The sequence below is a fragment of the Myotis yumanensis genome, unplaced genomic scaffold, assembly GCF_028538775.1.
Source record: "Myotis yumanensis isolate MYYU_CA2020_CCGP unplaced genomic scaffold, mMyoYum1.0.hap1 SCAF_6, whole genome shotgun sequence".
NCBI classification, from domain to species: Eukaryota; Metazoa; Chordata; class Mammalia; order Chiroptera; family Vespertilionidae; genus Myotis; species Myotis yumanensis.
This window is the reverse complement of record NW_027223757.1, coordinates 97,767,946-97,785,896: the sequence shown is the minus strand read 5'-3', so window position 1 is coordinate 97,785,896 and position 17,951 is coordinate 97,767,946. Positions and strand designations below refer to the sequence as shown.

The 17,951-nt window shown below is 51.2% G+C and overlaps 1 protein-coding gene across 4 annotated transcripts in view; it reads right to left on the bottom strand.

Annotated features, from left to right (window-relative positions):
- Positions 1–1,312: 1,312 nt before the first annotated feature.
- Positions 1,313–17,951, bottom strand: part of LOC139012753 (endogenous retrovirus group FC1 Env polyprotein-like) — a 52,614-nt gene continuing 35,975 nt past the window's right edge. For 2 of the 4 annotated variants that reach the window (XM_070419040.1, XM_070419038.1), the window contains exons 2-3: positions 7,969–9,629; positions 1,313–4,337 (exon numbers count right to left, since the gene is read on the bottom strand). In XM_070419040.1, the coding sequence (XP_070275141.1) occupies positions 2,843–3,874 (1,032 nt within the window). In that variant the 5' untranslated portion in view covers positions 3,875–4,337; positions 7,969–9,629 and the 3' untranslated portion in view covers positions 1,313–2,842. Of the gene's footprint in view, positions 4,338–7,968; positions 9,630–10,221; positions 10,241–17,951 lie in introns of those variants that run through there. The other 2 variants (XM_070419039.1, XM_070419041.1) reach the window with 2 other exon arrangements.

The following is a 17,951-nucleotide window of genomic DNA, read 5'->3' as shown; positions in this document are numbered from 1 at the left end:
GGAACTAATTGACATGTTCAGAACATATCACCCCAGAGCTATGGAATATACATTCTTCTCAAGTACACATGGCAGACTTCCAAAGATAGACAATATGTTAGGACACAAACTAAACTCTGCAAATTTAAGAAGATTGAAATCATATCAAGCATCTTCTCAGATCACAATGAAATGAAATGAGTAATCAACTACAATAAAAACACTCAAAAACAATCAAACACATGGAGGCTAAATAGCATGCTATTAAAAAATGAATGGGTTACCAAAGAGATAAAAGAACAAATATTTTTTTAAATCTTGGAAACAAATGACAATGAAAAACAACAATCCAAAATCTATAGGACACAGTGAAAGCAATCCTGAGAGGGAAGTTCATAACACTACAGGCCTACTTCAGAAAACAAGAAAACCTTATAAGTTATCTAACCCTGCAACTTAAAGAATTAGAGCAACAAGAAAAGCCCAGTGTAAGTAGAAGGAAGGAAATAATAAAGTTCAGAGCAGAAATAAATGACACAGAGACAAAAGAACAACAACAAAAAAACACACAAAAGATCAATAAAGCCAAGAGCTGGTTCTTTGAAAGGATAAACAAGATTAATGAACCTCTAGCCCAGTGGTTCTCAACCTTCCTAATGCCGCGACCCTTTAATACAGTTCCTCATGTTGTGGTGGCCCCCAATTTCATTGTTACAAATTGAACATAATTAAAGCACAGTGATTAATCACAAAAACAATATGTAATTATAGATGTCTTTTCCGATGGTCTTACGCGACCCCTGTGAGAGGGTCGTTCGACCCCCAAAGGGGTCGCGACCCACAGGTTGAGAACCGCTGCTCTAGATGAAAAGCCAAAGTTACATGGACTGAGTTTGAAGTGCATTTCTGTTTCCTGGCAGAGGCTTAACTAATAAAGATATGCTTCTGAGCCACTAAGAACTGACTTTTTGCGCTGATGTTTCTGTTGGAAAGGGGTGTTTTCATGGAGTTGCAAGGAAAGCGTTTTGGGGATCCACATATTGGAGGATAAGGTTTGGTGCTAAAAATTTATTAAAGCTGGAGCAAAGACTGTCCCAGGGTCAGCTTCGTCCCACTATGAAAGGAGTCCAGCTTGTCTCCCTCCAGCCCAGAACAAAGGCCAAGATGCAGAATTCGGTGCCATTGGCTTAGTCCAGCGGTTCTCAACCTGTGGGTCGCGACCCCTTTGGAAGTCGAACGACCTTTTCACAGGGGTCGCCTAAGACCATCAGAAAACACATATATAATTACATATTGTTTTTGTGATTAATCACTATGCTTTAATTATGTTCAATTTGTAACAATGAAAATACATCCTGCATATCAGATATTTACATGACGATTCATAACAGTAGCAACATTACAGTTATGAAGTAGCAGTGAAAATAATTTTACGGTTGGGGGCCACCACAACATGAGGAACTGTATTAAAGGGTTGCAGCATTAGGAAGGTTCAGAACCACTAGAATAGAAAGAAGGCACTGGCTGAGCCAATCTTTTATGTGATTTAGGTTGTCTTTTGTTGTACTTTACATTCCCAATTTAGGGACTTTTATATGTGGCTTTTATTTAAAAAGTTAGAGAAAATATATTTTATAGTAAACAATGAGAAATCCCACTTTTAACTTTACAATTAAGAAATGTAAACTTATATGGTAACGGTGCAGTTACCCTAGAATGTGAAATGAAATACGATCATGACGTGTTTTTTAAATTATTATGGAATTTTTCAAACCTATAAAGAGTTGAGAAAAGTTTGTGAATGAAAAGGGGATCTTAGAACAAAGAGTCCATCACTGGCTAGTTGTTGAAAGGAAGAGACGGAGTCAGACGCTGCTGAGCACCCTCCGCTGGGAGACGGCTCGCACCCGGGCCGGGAACCGGGAACCGCAGCGGCCTGCCAAGGGGATTAGCACCCTGCCTTCCCACTCTGCTACTGGTGGTGTTTGCGGGGGCTGAGGGGTGCAGGGGGAGATAAGGACAAGCCAATAAAGTCCAAAAGGCACAGGGAGCGGTGCTTGAGCCCAGAGGCCTGCCAGTCCAAGCTGGGACAGGGAGCAGGGGCCCACCCAAAGCCCCAGAAAGTTTGGGAAGCTGATTGGTTATTTTGAAAAATCTTCTGGTTCCTCCCAAGCCTGAGAACACATAGTTCCAGGTGAACAAAGAATCAATCTCTCTCTCTCTCCCCCCATGCTCACCCCATGTGCTGGTGGTCTGTTCTCTCTCTATAGCCATGTGGCCCTAGCAGCGGTGTGACAGATACATCAGAGTTTGGAGCAAGGAATGGTTTATTGATTAAGAAGGCTTAGCTCGAGAAGATGGGAGAAATTATTCTAAATCCTGTTAGGTGGTTCAGGAGTTGGCGTAAGAAATAAAGAGAGTCGAGTCAATCAGAAAAGAAAGAAAAGGAAAGGTCTTACTCTGTGTCCCCGGGCGACCCACGAACCCCAAAGACAGGGCCAGTGGATTCGAGCCCACAGGGAGGGGGGGCTTTGTTTTATACTGCAGTTGGGTGATGTGCAGGGGCATGAACTGAGGAAGTTCCCGCCCCAGGGGGTCGGCAGGGTATTCAGGAAGGAGTCAGTATCTGTGTGGGGGTCGTTGTGGATTCCAGGGAGGAGCCAGTATCTGTGTCTGGCACACTGATCTGTTAGAAATTCCAGGGAGGGTCCATTATCTCGTCACACATCTGCCTGCATCTGATCCTGGGTTCTCTCCAACCTAACATCCCGGCCTTTTGGTGATAGGGGACGCCGACTCATTCTAACTACTTCCAGCTGACCAGGGACGACAAGGGAGGCGGGGGGCGGTTTAAAGGCCAGGGTCAGGCAGAGGCGGGTCGGAGGGCAGCCGAATGTAGGGATGGAGCAGGAGCTGATTCACAGTCACCCATGACATCTCCGCAATCTGGGAGCGGATGAACTTGAGGAGGCAGGGGGCTAGGAGAAAAGACACAGATGAGAATCAGGGGCCCTATCATGGGTAGGACCCAGGTAGCTAAGGGGCTTTGGAGCCAGCCGAAAAGAGAGCTGTTCCGGGAGTGTCTTGTATGTAGTTCTTCACTCAGCTTAGTCAGGGTCTGCACGTTTTGCTCCACTACTCTGGACTCGTTGATGTAGTAGCAGCATTCTTCCTGAAGGAATATGCAGGTTCCTCCTCTTTCTGCATCAGAAGGTCTGAGGCGCGCTGGTTCTGTAGGGCTAACTTGGCTATTGATGTCACTTGCTGCTGTAGGGAGGCTAAAAGAGACAGTAGTAGACTCCAGGGCTAACTGGAGCTTGTCATTAAAGTCCTGAGCAGAGACCAGACTGTTCCTGAGGGCCCCCCGGTGAGGCCTACCGAGGCAGCAATACTCACCCCTAACAGGACAGGGAGGAAGGCGGCCCGGCGGGTCCAGGGGGTGGGATGGAGGGAGCAGCCAGGTGAGCTCTGACTCTCCATACAAGGTCAGTTGGGGAACTACTGTGACCACGAAGCAAGGCCCAGGGTCAGAGGAGTTCATGCAGTTGCTTAAGGTGCTGTTGCACCAAAAGAAGGTACCCGGGCTGGCCTTGGTGTACTGGCTGCGGTGTGGTTTTGGGTGCGGTTCCAAGTGACTCATCCCCCAGTTACCGGATAACTGGTCTGGTAGCACATCCGTGGGGGCAGGGTGGGCTCTGGAGTTTCGGGTTCCCAAAGGGAAAAAAGGGGGGCCGCCCCTGACCTTATTATAGTCATCATGGATGACACAGTCTCTCCAGCAGCAACCCCCATAGGTGTTGACATCTTGATTACACCTGTCTGGGTTCCGCTGGTCATAAGCAAAACAGACATAGGGTCGGCCAGCATTGGCCACTGACCAGATGTCGACAGCCATCCGGATCTTTGTCTGGCATCCGACCAGAGGGCAGTCCTGAGATCCTACCTGCTGGGTGACTTGTTTGCTGTCTGGTAGTAGGTTTCACGGACCTCGAACCTCCACACATAAGCAGGTGGGGGTGGGTGTAGGTTGCTCAGGGCCGAGAGGAGAAGGAGGAGGGGGAGGGCAACCAAGGCGGACCTTAGTGGGGTCCAACACCTCACATTTATAGAAGTCATGCTGCTCCGGGGTCCTCTTGAGCCTGGAGAGGTGGTGCCACGACGGGTTGCCCAGCAGCTTGGCCACGGTGGGGGTTGTAAGGATTACAGTGTGAGGTCCCGTCCACCTAGGCTCCAAGGCTTTTGGAAGTAGATTCTTAAGGAGGACCGAGTCACCAGGGTGAAGGGCTGATCCTCGGGAGTCCTGGTTGGTCGGCTCTGGCTTGGGCAGAAACCTGTCCGCGTGTTCTCGGAGCAGTTGCCTGGGTAAGGACAGATATGGGAGATACGTACCCAGGGGAGGTGGTTGAGCAAGAAGGGTCTCCCATATAGGAGTTCAAAAGGGCTTAAGAAGGTGGGGCTCCTTGGTGTAGCCCGGATTCTGGTCGGGGCCATGGGCAGGAGGTTCAGCCAGGAGCTGCAAATTTCTAGAGAGAGTTTAGTTAGATGGTCCAATAGGTTGGAATTGAGTGGTTATGATGAGGGTTCAAGCCAGTGACAGACAAATCCAGCAGGATGTAGAGGAGGAGGGATTGATGTTAGAGAGTAGATGGAAAGTTGTGTTGATGAGGGTAGGCATAGGAATAGGTCCAGGGTTCGTAAATAGAGAGTGACACTAGAGGATTTCCCATCCCAGACAGTAGAATTGATGACTCCCTCATCATTCCATGTCCGTTTCACCTGAAAATATTAAAAACCTGAGCTTCCTCTGGAATAAAAATTGGAGAGTCCCTTGCCAGGTAAGAGCCTGTGAGGAATAATGGGTCATCAGGTCCTGGATGGTGCCACTGAGTCTTCTTCAGGGATGGTGGGAGGCACTCGGTGAGCCTGAGAGAGGTATGTATTGCAGTGAAAGTGGGAGGGAATGTTAGAATGCGCTGTTATCCAAGGGAAAAGAGAAAGGGAAGGAGCAGTGGAAGCCAGGGACCTGGATATGAGGCTGGAGAAAAGACAAGGGCAGGCTGCCTGCTCCCAGGCCTCTAGCCATTTGGTTTTTAAAGTTGCCGCATTTTTCCTAGAGATAATGATTTCAGTTTCTGATAATAGCCGGACTGTTGAGTAAACCTATGCATTCAAGGAAGTTTCCTTTGGGAAGGGGGGAGTGGGGGAAGGGGTGAGAAGGCACCGAGGTCAGAGCAGTTTTCAGAGCATTAAAGGGGTGAGGATGTTGGCCTTGGGATCTATGGGCTCAGTGAGGGGGTTCCTTCACCATGTCATGTCATAGAGGAGGTTTGCAAGAAGACTACAGTTGTGAACCCGGAGGCAAGAGTACCCAGTGAGCCTGAGGTAGGAGAACACTTCTTGTTCAGAGGAGGGGACAGTCATGGAGGATATAAGGAGATAAGGTGTTAACAGCGAGACTGAGGTAGGCAACTGTGGTCTGGGACAACAGGGCCCCATAAGAGGACGCATGGCAGTGGGGGATCAGCGTCCCTGTGAAGGGAGGGGGCCAGGAGCAGAAGGAGCAGGGAGGCTGAAGGGCTCCAAGTGGGCTGCAGAGTGGCCACTAGTTTGGTGAGAATATCTCGTCCTAACAGGGGCACGGGGCACGAAGGCATGACTAAGAATGAGTGGGTTATAGGGCTATCATCAAGGAGGCAGGGAAGGGGTCCGGTGGTCATTGCTGTCAATACCCATGACCAAGATCGTGGAAGGAAAAAGGAGCCCTGAAAAGGAGGGCAGGACAGATAAGGTAGCCCTCATGTCGATCAGGAAGGAGACCTGTGCACCTGCTACCTTCATTGTGACCCTGGGCTCGGCGAGGGTGATTGGGTTGTCGAGTCGGGGCTTCTTCAGTCTTCAGCCAGTCCCAGCATGGCCAGCAGCGGGTCATGACCTGGAAGGGTGGCCCTTCCATGCTGGGGTGCAGAGGGCCCACCACTTTTCCAGGGGCAGTCACTCTTCTAGTGGCTGCTTTGATGGCACGTCCAGCAGGGCTTGGTTGGAGCCCGGGGCTGCCCAGTGGCCTTCATTTCCGCATTTGAAGCATTCTCCAGGTGGCGTTCCTTTCGTTGCACCCCCACCGTGCACAGCCCCCTTGGGGCCATGGCGGCTGCCAACGACCGCAGGGCCACAACCAAGGCGTGAGTTTGCAGGTCTACCTTCTGTCGAAGGCGGGCCTCCTGATTTGATTCTGCCTGCTCCTCACAGGCGTTAAAATCTTAAAGGCCATGTTCACTAGACTCGAACCGGGGTCTGAGGGCCATCCTCAAGGTCAGTGGAAAAAAAAAAAAAAACCTGAGATGCCTCTCAATCTGTGAGGCTGGACATAGAGAGTGGGGCATAGACTCAGACTATGCCCTCAGTTCCTGCTGCCTCCCTCAGGGGTAGAATGGACACGGGAATAGAAGAGGCTGTTGAGGAAGGCAGTCTTTGGGTGGCCTGAGAATGAGTGTTAGATGGGAAAGGCTGTTTTGGAGCTCACATTCTCAGGATTTGGGCTCTCAGGGATAGGGGAGAAGGCGGCTGCTGGTTAAGAGGGTCTGAAGAGAAAGAGCCAAGGTGTTTTTCAATTTGAGGAAGATCAGAGAGTGAGAGGGAATGGCTACCCGGATAAAATCCTTCCCAGCCGCAACCTCTCCTGAAGGGAACTGGCTAGCCACCTGTGAATTCAATTGCTGGCAGTCACGGGGGCAGAGATTCGGTGGAGCGCACGGAGGAAGGCGGGCGGTTAGAACTCTCAGAGGGTAGGTACAGTGTGGGGTATAGGTTTCTACGGCAGAGTTGTAGCGGCGGAGGGGAGAGTGGGAGAGGTAGAGATGAATGATCCTGGGTGGGGTTGGCGGAGAAGGACCCCAGCCGCTTCTCGCTTCTCAATCATACTCAGATGCCGCAACCTCCCAGGGGCGGGGCAGAGGGGAGGAGGGACAGAAGGAAGGTGGGGCCTGCGGATGTGTGTGTTTACCAACTGGGGAAGCGGGGTTAGTCACCCGGCGACTTGAGTTTCCAGCTCCTGCAGCGGCCCGGCCGAGGGGGCGGGCAGAAGAGGGGAGGCGGGGTCAGTAGGTAGCGGTGGAAGACGGGGGGCAACGTCAGTAGTTAGCGGAGAAGGCGTGGCTGGAGGAGGGTCCGGCAGGGAGGGAGGAGGGGAGAGTGTGGACAGGGGCACAAGCGGGCGGGAGAACTGGCAGCCTTTGCCGGGGGAGTTCGCGGTGGTCTCCGGTGGCGGGGGGGGGGGGGGGGGGGGGGGGGGGGCGGGGGGCGGGGAGGTGGGAGGACGTGGGGACGATGGCGGTGCCGTTGCCATCCCCACACTCACACACACACAGCACATGAATCCACCCCCACACGCACCGCACACACCACAGGCTCAGCAGCACGCGACACAGCGCGGTGACAGCCGGGAGGGAGGCGGAAGGAGCTCTGGGGGAGGGGGACAGGGACGCAGATGGAGAGAGGGAGAGAGAGAGAGGCTTGGGCATTATTTCCCGGTTCGCTGGCAGAAATTACTGAGATCGGTAAAGATGGTAAAATCCAAGATCCCATTGTCGGGCCATCTGGACCCTTTGTCCAATTCATACTGAGGCCATGTGCGTTACAGAAATAAATGAGGCATTTAGGACACAAGTCCGGGGCAGGCCTAGTGTTTAGGCAGGTTGGCGAGCAGGCACCCTGGAGGTGTGCTCGGATCAGGTTTGGAATTTGGATTCCCCGTGCTCAGTACCTGTGGCCTGTAGCGGGGGCCAAAGGCCAGCGTCCCAGCGGTTTGACCCAGGCTACGGACGAATGGAGGGACCAGGGGAGGTAGAGAGTCTCCGCTACCTTCCGAGGTCCGGAGGAGCCTTCCTGGAAGGGTCCGGAAAGGCAATCTCTGACACGGCCGCATTTTACAGACAGAGATGCCGGAGGGCGGGCGGCCACGAGGGACCGGCACGGGGGCGGGGTGGGACTCACCGCTAATGTTGCCAAACTGGGAAAGGCTGCCAAGCTGAAGAAATGCGGTCCTGATGGGTCCTGGGCCACGAGGAGGGAGAGGCGGGCACCCCGAGCCATGGAGGGACGGCCAAATGGGGTGCTCACGCCACCTGGGTTTCAAGGCACCAAATGTTAGGTGGCTCAGGAGGCGGCATAGGAAATAGAGAGTCAAGTCAATCAGAAAAGGAAGAAAAGAAAAGGTTTTAATCTGTGTCCCCAGGCGACCCACGAACCCCAAAGACAGGGCCAGTGGATTCGCACCCACAGGGAAGGGGGTTTGTTTTTTACCCAGGTGTTTAATGAGGGGTGGGAGCATGAGCTGAGGAAGCTCCCGCCGCGGGGGTCATCACGGTATTCAGCTGGATAAGTTCCCAGCCGCAGGGGTCGGCAGGGTATTCAGGAAGGAGTCAGTATCTGTGTGGGGGTCGTTGTGGATTCCAGGGAGGAGCCAGTATCTGTGTCTGGCACACTGATCTGTTAGAAATTCCAGAGAGGGTCCATTATCTCGTCACGCATCTGCATGTATCCGATCCTGGGCTCTCTCCAACCTAACAAATCCATCTGAAGACAGCTCAAAGTTCAGGCATCTTATGCATCAGGGGAAGGGAGGACGGGTGAGTAAGAGGTAGGTGGGGCCTGGAGACAGGCACAGAAAAGGAGCAGCACAGAATCTCCCAATCCCTTTGCCCTGGCCAACCCTGGCCGACCTGGGTCAGGTTCTGGGTCACTGCTTTGTGCCTGTTTCTTACCTCCTCACTGATACGGGCTGCTCCAGCCTCCGCAGAACTCCTCTGGTTAATCAGCACGTCTTTCTCGGCTACAGAAACATTCCTCACTGTCACCTTTAACCCAGAGCTCTGCCAAGTGCACAGGTTAGATGCTAACGAGCCTGCACCCACGTGGAACAGCACGCAGCTCCTCCTCTCCCTTTTTGTCCCGTCCTACTGATTCCCCTTCCCTTGCTCCCCTCCCCAACCTGCCACCAGTGGACTTCAATGTCTTCTCCTTTGATTCTAATGTAGAAAATAAACTGCACAACTGCTGTTCCTTGGAGCATTTTCTCAATCCTTTGAAAGTTTGCTTCCAAGTCTGAGCCTCAGCCTTGGCTCGGATAAGCTCTTTAAACCTTTCTTTAGGTTTGGAATTTCCTTTGTCCACAATATCACCAACCACTTGGCTTCAACGATGATCACCATGTGTTTCATCTATTCCCCCACTTTCTTGGTTAAATGGGAGTTGAAACTGGACAACCAATGGGTCCGGGCTGCCTGTCACTGCTTGAGCCAATTCAGCAGAGACAGGGTTGAAGCGTTTATCCCAATCCTGCCGGCAGCCTGGGAGAGCAGCAGGTCATCCACAGACGTCTGCTCTGTACCGCCCCCTCCATAAGCCAGCTGCTTCTAGGGGTAGGACAAAGATCACATGGGGAAGTAGGCAAAAGGAATAAGAATGGGTATGCAAAATGGGCATTACAGGCAGGGAAGTAGGCAATGCTGGCTGGGGCCAGATGCCATTGCTTGGGCTATCGGGTTGTTAATCTTTCCATGATGACAGGCAGCTCTTGCATGAGAATGGACCGCATTCCAAGGTTGACTTCCAGGTCCAAGGTTGACTCCCAGGTCCAGGTTAGAAGGTGCTTCCTTCAATCAGAACAAAATAATCACGATTAACAGAGCATGATTAATATTTCATATAATTATAGCTGGTCCCAATATTCTAGTTCTGTCCCCATCAGAGTGTTAAAGCAAGTCACAGATATGTTTTCGTTCACATGTAAACATTTTCATGTGCTTTTCCATGGCAAGACAGGCACGCCAGAGGTAACAGAGCACCTCTGCTTGCCCTGTCTTGGGAACACCGCAGATTTTCTTGTCGGCCTGCCCCTCTGCAAGAGGGCCAACCCTGAGCCCAGACGCCTTGCACTGTGTCCCAGAAAGGCACTGAAGAAACCGGGACACCCAGCCCTCAGGAGCAAAGGCAGGCACGGCTGGGGCCACACACTGCCGGCAGATGGACCCTCGTTCGTGCCTCGCCACACTTGGTACAGGTCACCGCGCGGCCACACTCCAGCAGAACACAGTCAGCGGGTGAGCCATGCAGACCTGCGCAGGTCCTCCCCAGGCCGGGGCACGGCTCCCCAGTTTGGGGTTTGGGCTCTGCGCAGCAGGTGCCACAGGCTTTTCTGGTCCTGGTGCAGCCACCTCACCCTCCCCATTGGCTCCCGTTTCTCACAGCAGCCCTTGTAGTTGACGAAGTCACAAGCCAGGATCTTTCCGCTGCCACACAGTCAGACCTTCAGCGTCTCCAGGTCAGTCAGGTCCGACAGAGAAGCCCTGTGGCGGGACGAGGCTGTCCTCTGCGGGGCGGCGGGTCTCCTCGCAGCGGCGCTGGCTATGCCCTCTGGGAGACAGGTCTTCTTGGTCCTGAGACATGGCTCCTGGCCTGCTGATCTTCCCGAGCCTGGGCTGGGGGAGCAAAGCGGCTTGTGTGGGTGAGGAAGGGACGCTGGGGAGGTCGGAGGTTTGTGCTGGCCTGAGGCTGGGGCCGGAAGGCCTGCTGTGCAGGGAAGTCCGGGGAAGAAGTGGGGGCACGAGTCCTGGCCTCGGGAGATTACAGGCACTGGCCAAGCACCGAGCCACCAGCTCCTCTCCCCACCCCGCCACCTCTGTATGTGGCGGTAGAGATGTCATGGAGGTTGAGGTAGCCCCACTGGTCCTTCACCTTCATCTCCACGAGCTCCTCCCACGGAAAGGCTGCTGCTCAGAATCCTTAGCAGAGAAGGCAGAGGCTTGACCAGGTCATGCAGACATTTTTCCTACATTCCAGGCAGGCTGCTTGCTGGCCGTGCTTGCAAAGGGGCCACAGGCCTTGCAGCTTGGTCCCGAGCCTGCTGGGGAAGGAAAGGACTTGCACCCAGGGTTGGAATAGGCCTGCGCCCTGGCTCCCGGGTGCCAGGGCCTCCTCAGGCTGTCCATCCAGGCAGAACCAGCTGCAGCTGGTTGCCCACGTGATAAAATCTGCTGTGGCAGCGTCTCCCTAAATATGTTTTTGAAAGATCAGACGGAGGCCGAAAACCAGGACTACAGGCTTTATTAGAGGAGAAGCACCTGCCGGGCTGTCTCGCAAGGGGAGGACAGCAGCACGTGCGGGGGGGGCAGCCTTTTGAGGGGAGGAATGGGAAGGAATGGGGGCTTAGTGTACTCGGCGGGCGCTGATGGGTGGCTTACTGCATTGTCCATAGAGGACAAGGGCTTAGGGTATTTGGCAGGTGTGGGTTGGTGGTCCAATGTGTAGTCCATACAAGGTACCTGGTTAGTCACTCAGGTATTTCCGGGCTGCAGGTTAGGTCATACTCCGCCCACCAGTTGGGGGAAGGGAGAATCTATCAGTTTTTTATTGATTTTTTTAGTCAGCTGCCTCCTGCACGCCCCCTACTGGGGATCAAGCCCTCAACCCAGGCGTGTGCCCTGACCGGGAATCAAACCAGAGACCTTTGGTGCATGGGGTGACTGCTCAGCCAGCTGAGGCACCCGGCCAGGCCTGGGGGGTCTTTTTACAGCTGAACCGTCTGAATCCAGAGGCAAACAAGCTGCACACTATTAGTGAAAAAGAAAAATCCCGGAGTTGGGAATGGGCAAAATGATGGCTGTGTCCTTCCTGTGACACCGGAGCGTGTTCCCACAGGCCCACCCAGAACTGCCTGATTCTCTGGGCGGCTTTGTTTTGACTTATTATTGTAGAGTATTTAGAGTACTCTTTATGAGTAGGTGCTAACTTATAGAAAAGTGATATAGACGTGAGCAAAGAGTGAAGAAAAAGAATGGACTCATGGTAGTCAAACTGCAAAATTACTAAAATCAAGTAGGCTAAGGCCTGAGGCGACGATTCTCTCCTGCTGTAATGAGCTGCCTGCTTGCAGGTTGCAACTTTCCAGTCATGCCTGGAGCTTTGTGCACGAACAGGGGCCTCGCACTAAACCGACAAGCTCCGGGGAGGCTGTATGGCTGCCTTGCAAACTCAGAGACCTAAAGCAACCATATAGGAAGGTCTGAAATTAAAACTTTTTAACTAAAAGCAGTTGATAGTGGGTAGTCATGTCCTAGGCAGTATTGTTCCCTAACTAAGGTCACTCTTTACCTTAATTGAGCCTGTTGTTGTCTTTTTGCATCTATGATAACATATCCTTGGAATGTCAGAGTAATTTCCTTTTTGTAGACCGCTCAAAGCACAGGCACCCTCTGTGGAGACCACAAATCCCCTCATTGTTATTGTGTTGATGGTTGACTGTTAACTATCCTGCACCCACCTGTGTGAAAGCAGCATGTGTCTATCATTTCACTCCTTATCCAATCCCAGAGGTGTCCCCGCTTTGCTTTCTCCCGCCTCCCTAACCTATCACCAATAGATTTCATGTCACCCACCTAAGTCTCTCTTCTTTTGATTGTAATGTATAAAATAACGTGTAAAACTGTCATTCTCCAGAGCATTTTCTTTCTTCTTTAGTGTGTTTCTTTATTGACTTCAGAGAGGAAGGGAGAAGAAGAGAGAGAAACATCAATGATGAGAGAGAATCATTAATCGGCTGCCTTCTGCATGCCCCCTACTGGGGATCAAGCCCGCAACCCAGGCATGTGCCCTTGGCTGGACTCAAACCTGGGACTCTTCAATCCGCAGGCTGATGCTCTAACCACTCAGCCAAGCCGGCCAGAGCACCAGAGCATTTTCTTAATCCGCTGAGATTTTGCTTCCCAGCAATTGTTGATAGTTTGCCTCAAGCTCATAAAAATCCTCTACAGGTTTGAATGTCCTTATGTTGACAGATATATGCATTTATACATCCTACATAAAACTGTCTGTGTAAGAACAGAAAAGGGCCTTTCTGTGGCCTTCCACAATTTATGAGAAGCGCCTGGTAATTAAACCCCAAGATATTAGCTCCTCTGATCCAAACAGCCCCTCTGTTCACACTGCAAGACAAGCTAAGCTATCCTCCTCCCTGAATTACTTACAGCTCAGGGATAATTTGCACCAAGGAGTCTCTAATTAGTAGGAAGTTCTCCCCCCACCCCCTTCAAACAGGCCTCATTTGAACTCTTGATAACTTTTGCTCTGAGAATGTTTTGCAGGCTTTGGAAAAATACTGATAAGACACCTCGCTAGGGTATCTGCTGGACTGTCAACTGAAGAACTAACAAACTGTAATCAGACAACAAGGGGTCCGAGCTGCCTGTTACTACTTCAGCCAATTAAGCAAACAGAGGGTTGAATCCTATATGAGCACTTATCCCAATCCTGCCGGCAGCGTGGGAGAGCAGCAGGTCAGCCACAGACATCTCCTCTGCCCACCATAAGCCAGCTGCTTACATTGGGTAGAAGGACAAAGATTACATGGGGAAGTAGGAATTACAGGCATGGGAATGTGAGCACGAGATAATCATTACAGGTTATAAGTCATGTGGGCTGAGGGGGGGTGGGTGTCACAGAGGGCGGGCGCCTGTGGGTGCCCCAGGTGCCCCGGGACCAGATTGCAGGTAATGGGGACTGGGGATTGTAAAGGGCAGGTGCCTCCGGGACTAGACTGTCTCAGCCCCGAGGTTGTAAATCTTTCCATATGACAGGCAGTTCTCGGGACAGGAGGATGGACTGCCTTCCCATGTGAGCTCCCATGTCCCAGGGCGTGCAGCTCCCAGCCGGGTGAGAATGTGCTCTCTAAATGAGGAGGAATATAGGGGGCAACCTTGGGGGGCGGCTAGCAATCCGAATCCGTGCCAGTGACCGGTGTCCTAGTGCACACTCTTGTCAGCCTACAGTGAAGTCACTGCCCTTCCTTAGGCAATAGTCTGTGTTCCTGGTGCTCCCAGTCTGCCGGGGCCACGGGCCAGGACTTTGGCAGCTTGGCTGGAGCGGGGGTGGCTGGTGCCACCCAGGTCTCTTTTGGTTCGGACCCTGTGATGTTTCTGGGGCATAAAGATGGTCAGTCGTCCTAAGGAACAAGGCCCTCAGTGCTGTGGGCAGGGGTATATGAGTAAACAGTCACCCCACATATCAGAAACCAGCCAGCAGCTTATGTTGACAGATGTGTGTATATATACACCCTACATCTAGCCTCTTCGTAAGGAGAGAAAACAAATCCCCGGGCATCCCAGGGCCTGTTGGGATGGCCTAAAGCCAATTCTGAGTCAAGAAAAGTTTCCTAAAATTCAAACCCTGGGGAGGTTGTCAAACTTATTTGACCAAAAGATTACATATCATCCTTATTATTATGAAACAGTATTAGATTATTCATTCAAAGTGACAAAAGGGTATGAAACACAAACATAAGCTAGCAAAACTTCAGTTCCCACAATTAAGATGGCCTTTTTAAAGTAATCAAGTACCTGATTAATATAACACAAAACATAATTATTTCAATAATTTATAGAACATTTGCTTCCTGGGCAAAAACAGGAAAGGCTTTTTCCCTATTAACAAACTAGAAAAGACGAAACAAATTCTTCATTCGCTTACTTTAGATTCATTTATCTAATTAAATTTATTATTCAGATTACCAATAATTTCCTTTTAAGATTTCTCTTCAGAACCTTCCATAACTTTCACAAAGCTTTCTACAACATTCACAAACGTTTTTACCCACTCAGAAATAACCAGCTTTAAAACTCACTTTTCCCTTCAAAATGCATCTCCATGCCTCATGCCTTCTATTACCAAAACTATACAATTTCTTTCCAATTGGTTAGAATTCTTAACTGTTAGAAAACTTAATTTTTAGATGACCACTAAAAAGTAAGCAGTTAGCATTCTTTAGATTGGCAAATACATGAACACTTTTGAGAGACATGTTTCTAATAAAAACATTCACTAACAATTTCAGGTGTATTTTCTAGCTTTTCTGTAATAAAAGGCCAAAGTAGGCAAACTCGGATTAATTAATATTTCAGTATCCATTTACTTCAAAATACCTAGATATTTAATAATTTCTATTTAAACCAGCAGGACTCCAAGTTTTAAATTACCAAGGACTTTACTATTTTTTTCTTTACACTGTGGGAGCAGCCCCTGCCCGAGGGCACTTCTGCAGCTCAGGCCCTTCCAGGAGAAAAACTTGGGGGGTTGAGAGGATTATCTACACTAATAAAAGAGAAACATGGTAATTGGCGTACAACCGCTACCCTTCCCATTGGCTAATCAGCATATCCTTATGCAAATTAACTGTCAGCCAAGATGGCGGCCGGCAGCCAGGCAGCTGGAAGCAAACATGAGGCTTGCTTGCTGCAGTGACTGCAGAGTCCAACGTCCCCGTCCCCGCCTGACTTGCCGGCCTCTCAGCTGGCAGTTTGAAACATTGTAACAAATATAGGCCAGGATCTCAGAGCTGAAGTTATACATTGTTTCGATTATAGAACCGAAACAAACCAGATACCTGCTCTCAGAGCTAGAGCCAGAGCTAAAGCTGGCCCAGAATAAAATAAAAAAAAGGAGAGGTTGGGAGCTTCAATCAACAATCTCCAGCCTGAAAGCAGCCCTCAGCCCCTCACCCAAACTGGCCAGGCACCCCAGTGGGGACCCCCACCCTGAAGGGGGTGTGACCAGCTGCAAACAGCCATCATCCCCTCATCCAGGCTGGCCAGGCACCCCAGTGGGGACCCCCACCCTGATCCAGGACACCCTTCAGGGCAAACCAGCAGGCCCCCAGGCCTCTATACTATATAGTAAAAGGGTAATATGCCTCCCAGCACCGGGATCAGCGGAGCCGAGAGGCCTCCTGGCACCGGATCAGCGTGACGGGGGGCAGCACCCAAACCCCCTGATCGGCCCTGCTCTGTGTGTGACAGGGTGTGGCGCCCCAACCCCCCCCCCCCCACGGGCCCTGCTCTGTGTGTGACAGGGTAGAGCCATAACCTCCCCATCGGCCCTGCCTTGAGTGTGACAGTGGCTGCGCCCCAACCCCCTGATCGGCCCTGCTCTGTGTGTGACAGGGTGCGGCGCCCCAACTCCCACCCCCCATGGGCCCTGCTCTGTGTGTGACAGGGTAGAACCATAACCTCCCCATCGGCCCTGCCCTGAGTGTGACAGTGGCGGCGCCCCAAATCCCTGATCGGCCCTGCTCTGTGGGTGATAGAGGGCGGCGTCCCAACCCCCTGATCTGCCCTGCTGTGTGTGTGACAGGGGGCGGTGCCCCAACTCCCCTATCGGCCCTACTCTGTGAGTGACAGAGGGGAGCTCCTCAACCCCCTGATGGTCCCTGCTCTGTGTGTGACAGGGGGGAGCTCCCCAACCCCCTGATGGGCCCTGCTCTGTGGGTGATAGGGTATGGAGCCCCAACTCCCCTGATGGGCCCTGCTCTGTGCATGACAGGGGGCAGCGCCCCAACCCTCTGATCCGCCCTGCTCTGTGTGTGACAGGGGGCGGTGCCCCAACTCCCCTATTGGCCCTACTCTGTGAGTGAGAGGGGGGAGCTCCTCAACCCCCTGTTGGGCCCTGCTCTGTGTGTGACAGGGTATGGAGCCCCAACCCCCCTGATGGGCCCTGCTCTGTGCGTGTCAGGGGGCGGCGCCCCAACTTCCCAATCGGCCCTGCTCTGAGCCCGACCAGGGGCTGCATCCAGGGATTGGGCCTGCCCTCTGCCACCCGGGAGCAGGCCTAAGCCAGCAGGTCATTATCTCCTGAGGGATCCCAGACTGGGAGAGGGCACAGGATGGGCTGAGGAACCCCCTTTCCCCCCGAGTGCACAAATTTTTGTGCACCGGGCCTCTAGTTTCCCATAATTGTCTTTCTGAGTGGACTGCAACATGAACTCTCACATATAAGAAGAGATCTTATGCTATTTCAGAACAGACACAGAAACCACCCCTAAAGTCAATAGATGAGTACTCGCAAAAGGAGGGACGGGGCATTAGCCTTAGAACTTCCCTCACTCTAACCCAGCACAGCCAATGCTCTGCAGGTCTGAGTGGCGCAAAGCCCAACAGCCGAGACAGAGGATTCCCTGTGCTCATAAGACAACGAAGAGTAAACTAAGTCCCTAAAGGATAAGAAAGCAAGCAAAGGACAGCCTTAACCAACGTTACATTACAGACAGACAAGACTCCCACGAGGTAAGTATTTGGGGCAGCTGATGCCTTGAGAGGGAGAATAGGAAGAACTCTCGCAGCTGCTGGGAAGCTCCTGCAATCCCTGCCTGGGGTCAGCCTGCCACAAGCAGCTGGGGCCCCAGCAGAGTGGGATGGGCCCCATCTTTAAACCAAACAACAAAGAGACACAAAACAACAATCAACAGACACTCTTATACTAGGTGTACCCGTTAATAATGTGGATTTTTTCAATAGATGGAGTTACACATAGTTGATATATATGCTATTTTGTTGTATTGGCAACAAGCTTCAAAACTTCATGTCAAATCTGCTGAAGGTGTTAACATCATAGATATTTTTACGCTTAAAAATGTTGAATTTCATGCCAAAAAAGGAGCATTTGAGGGAAGTTTTAATTCATTACTTTATTTTGAAGAAAAAGTTATCGTATACTTCGGGAAACTTATGGTGAAAAATGCTCCATCTCAAGATACTTGTGAACGCTGGTTTAAACGCTTAAAAGTGATGATTTCGATGTGAAAGACAAAGAACATTCAGGTCAACGGAAAAAGTTTAAAGACCAACAATTACAAGCATTATTGGATGAAGATGCGTGTCAAACTCAAAAACAACTTGCAGAAAGATTAAACGTTGCTCAGCAAACAATTTCCCATCATTTACAAGCAATGGGAAAGGTTTTAAAGGAAGGAAAATGGGTGCCACATCATCTGACGGAAAGACAAATGGAAAACCGAAAAGTCATCAGTAAAATGTTGCTTCAACGGCACGAAAGAAAGTCTTTTTTGCATTGAATTGTGACTGGCGATGAAAAGTGGATTTATTTTGAGAATCCCAAACGCACAAAATCATGGGTTGATCCAGGTCAACCAT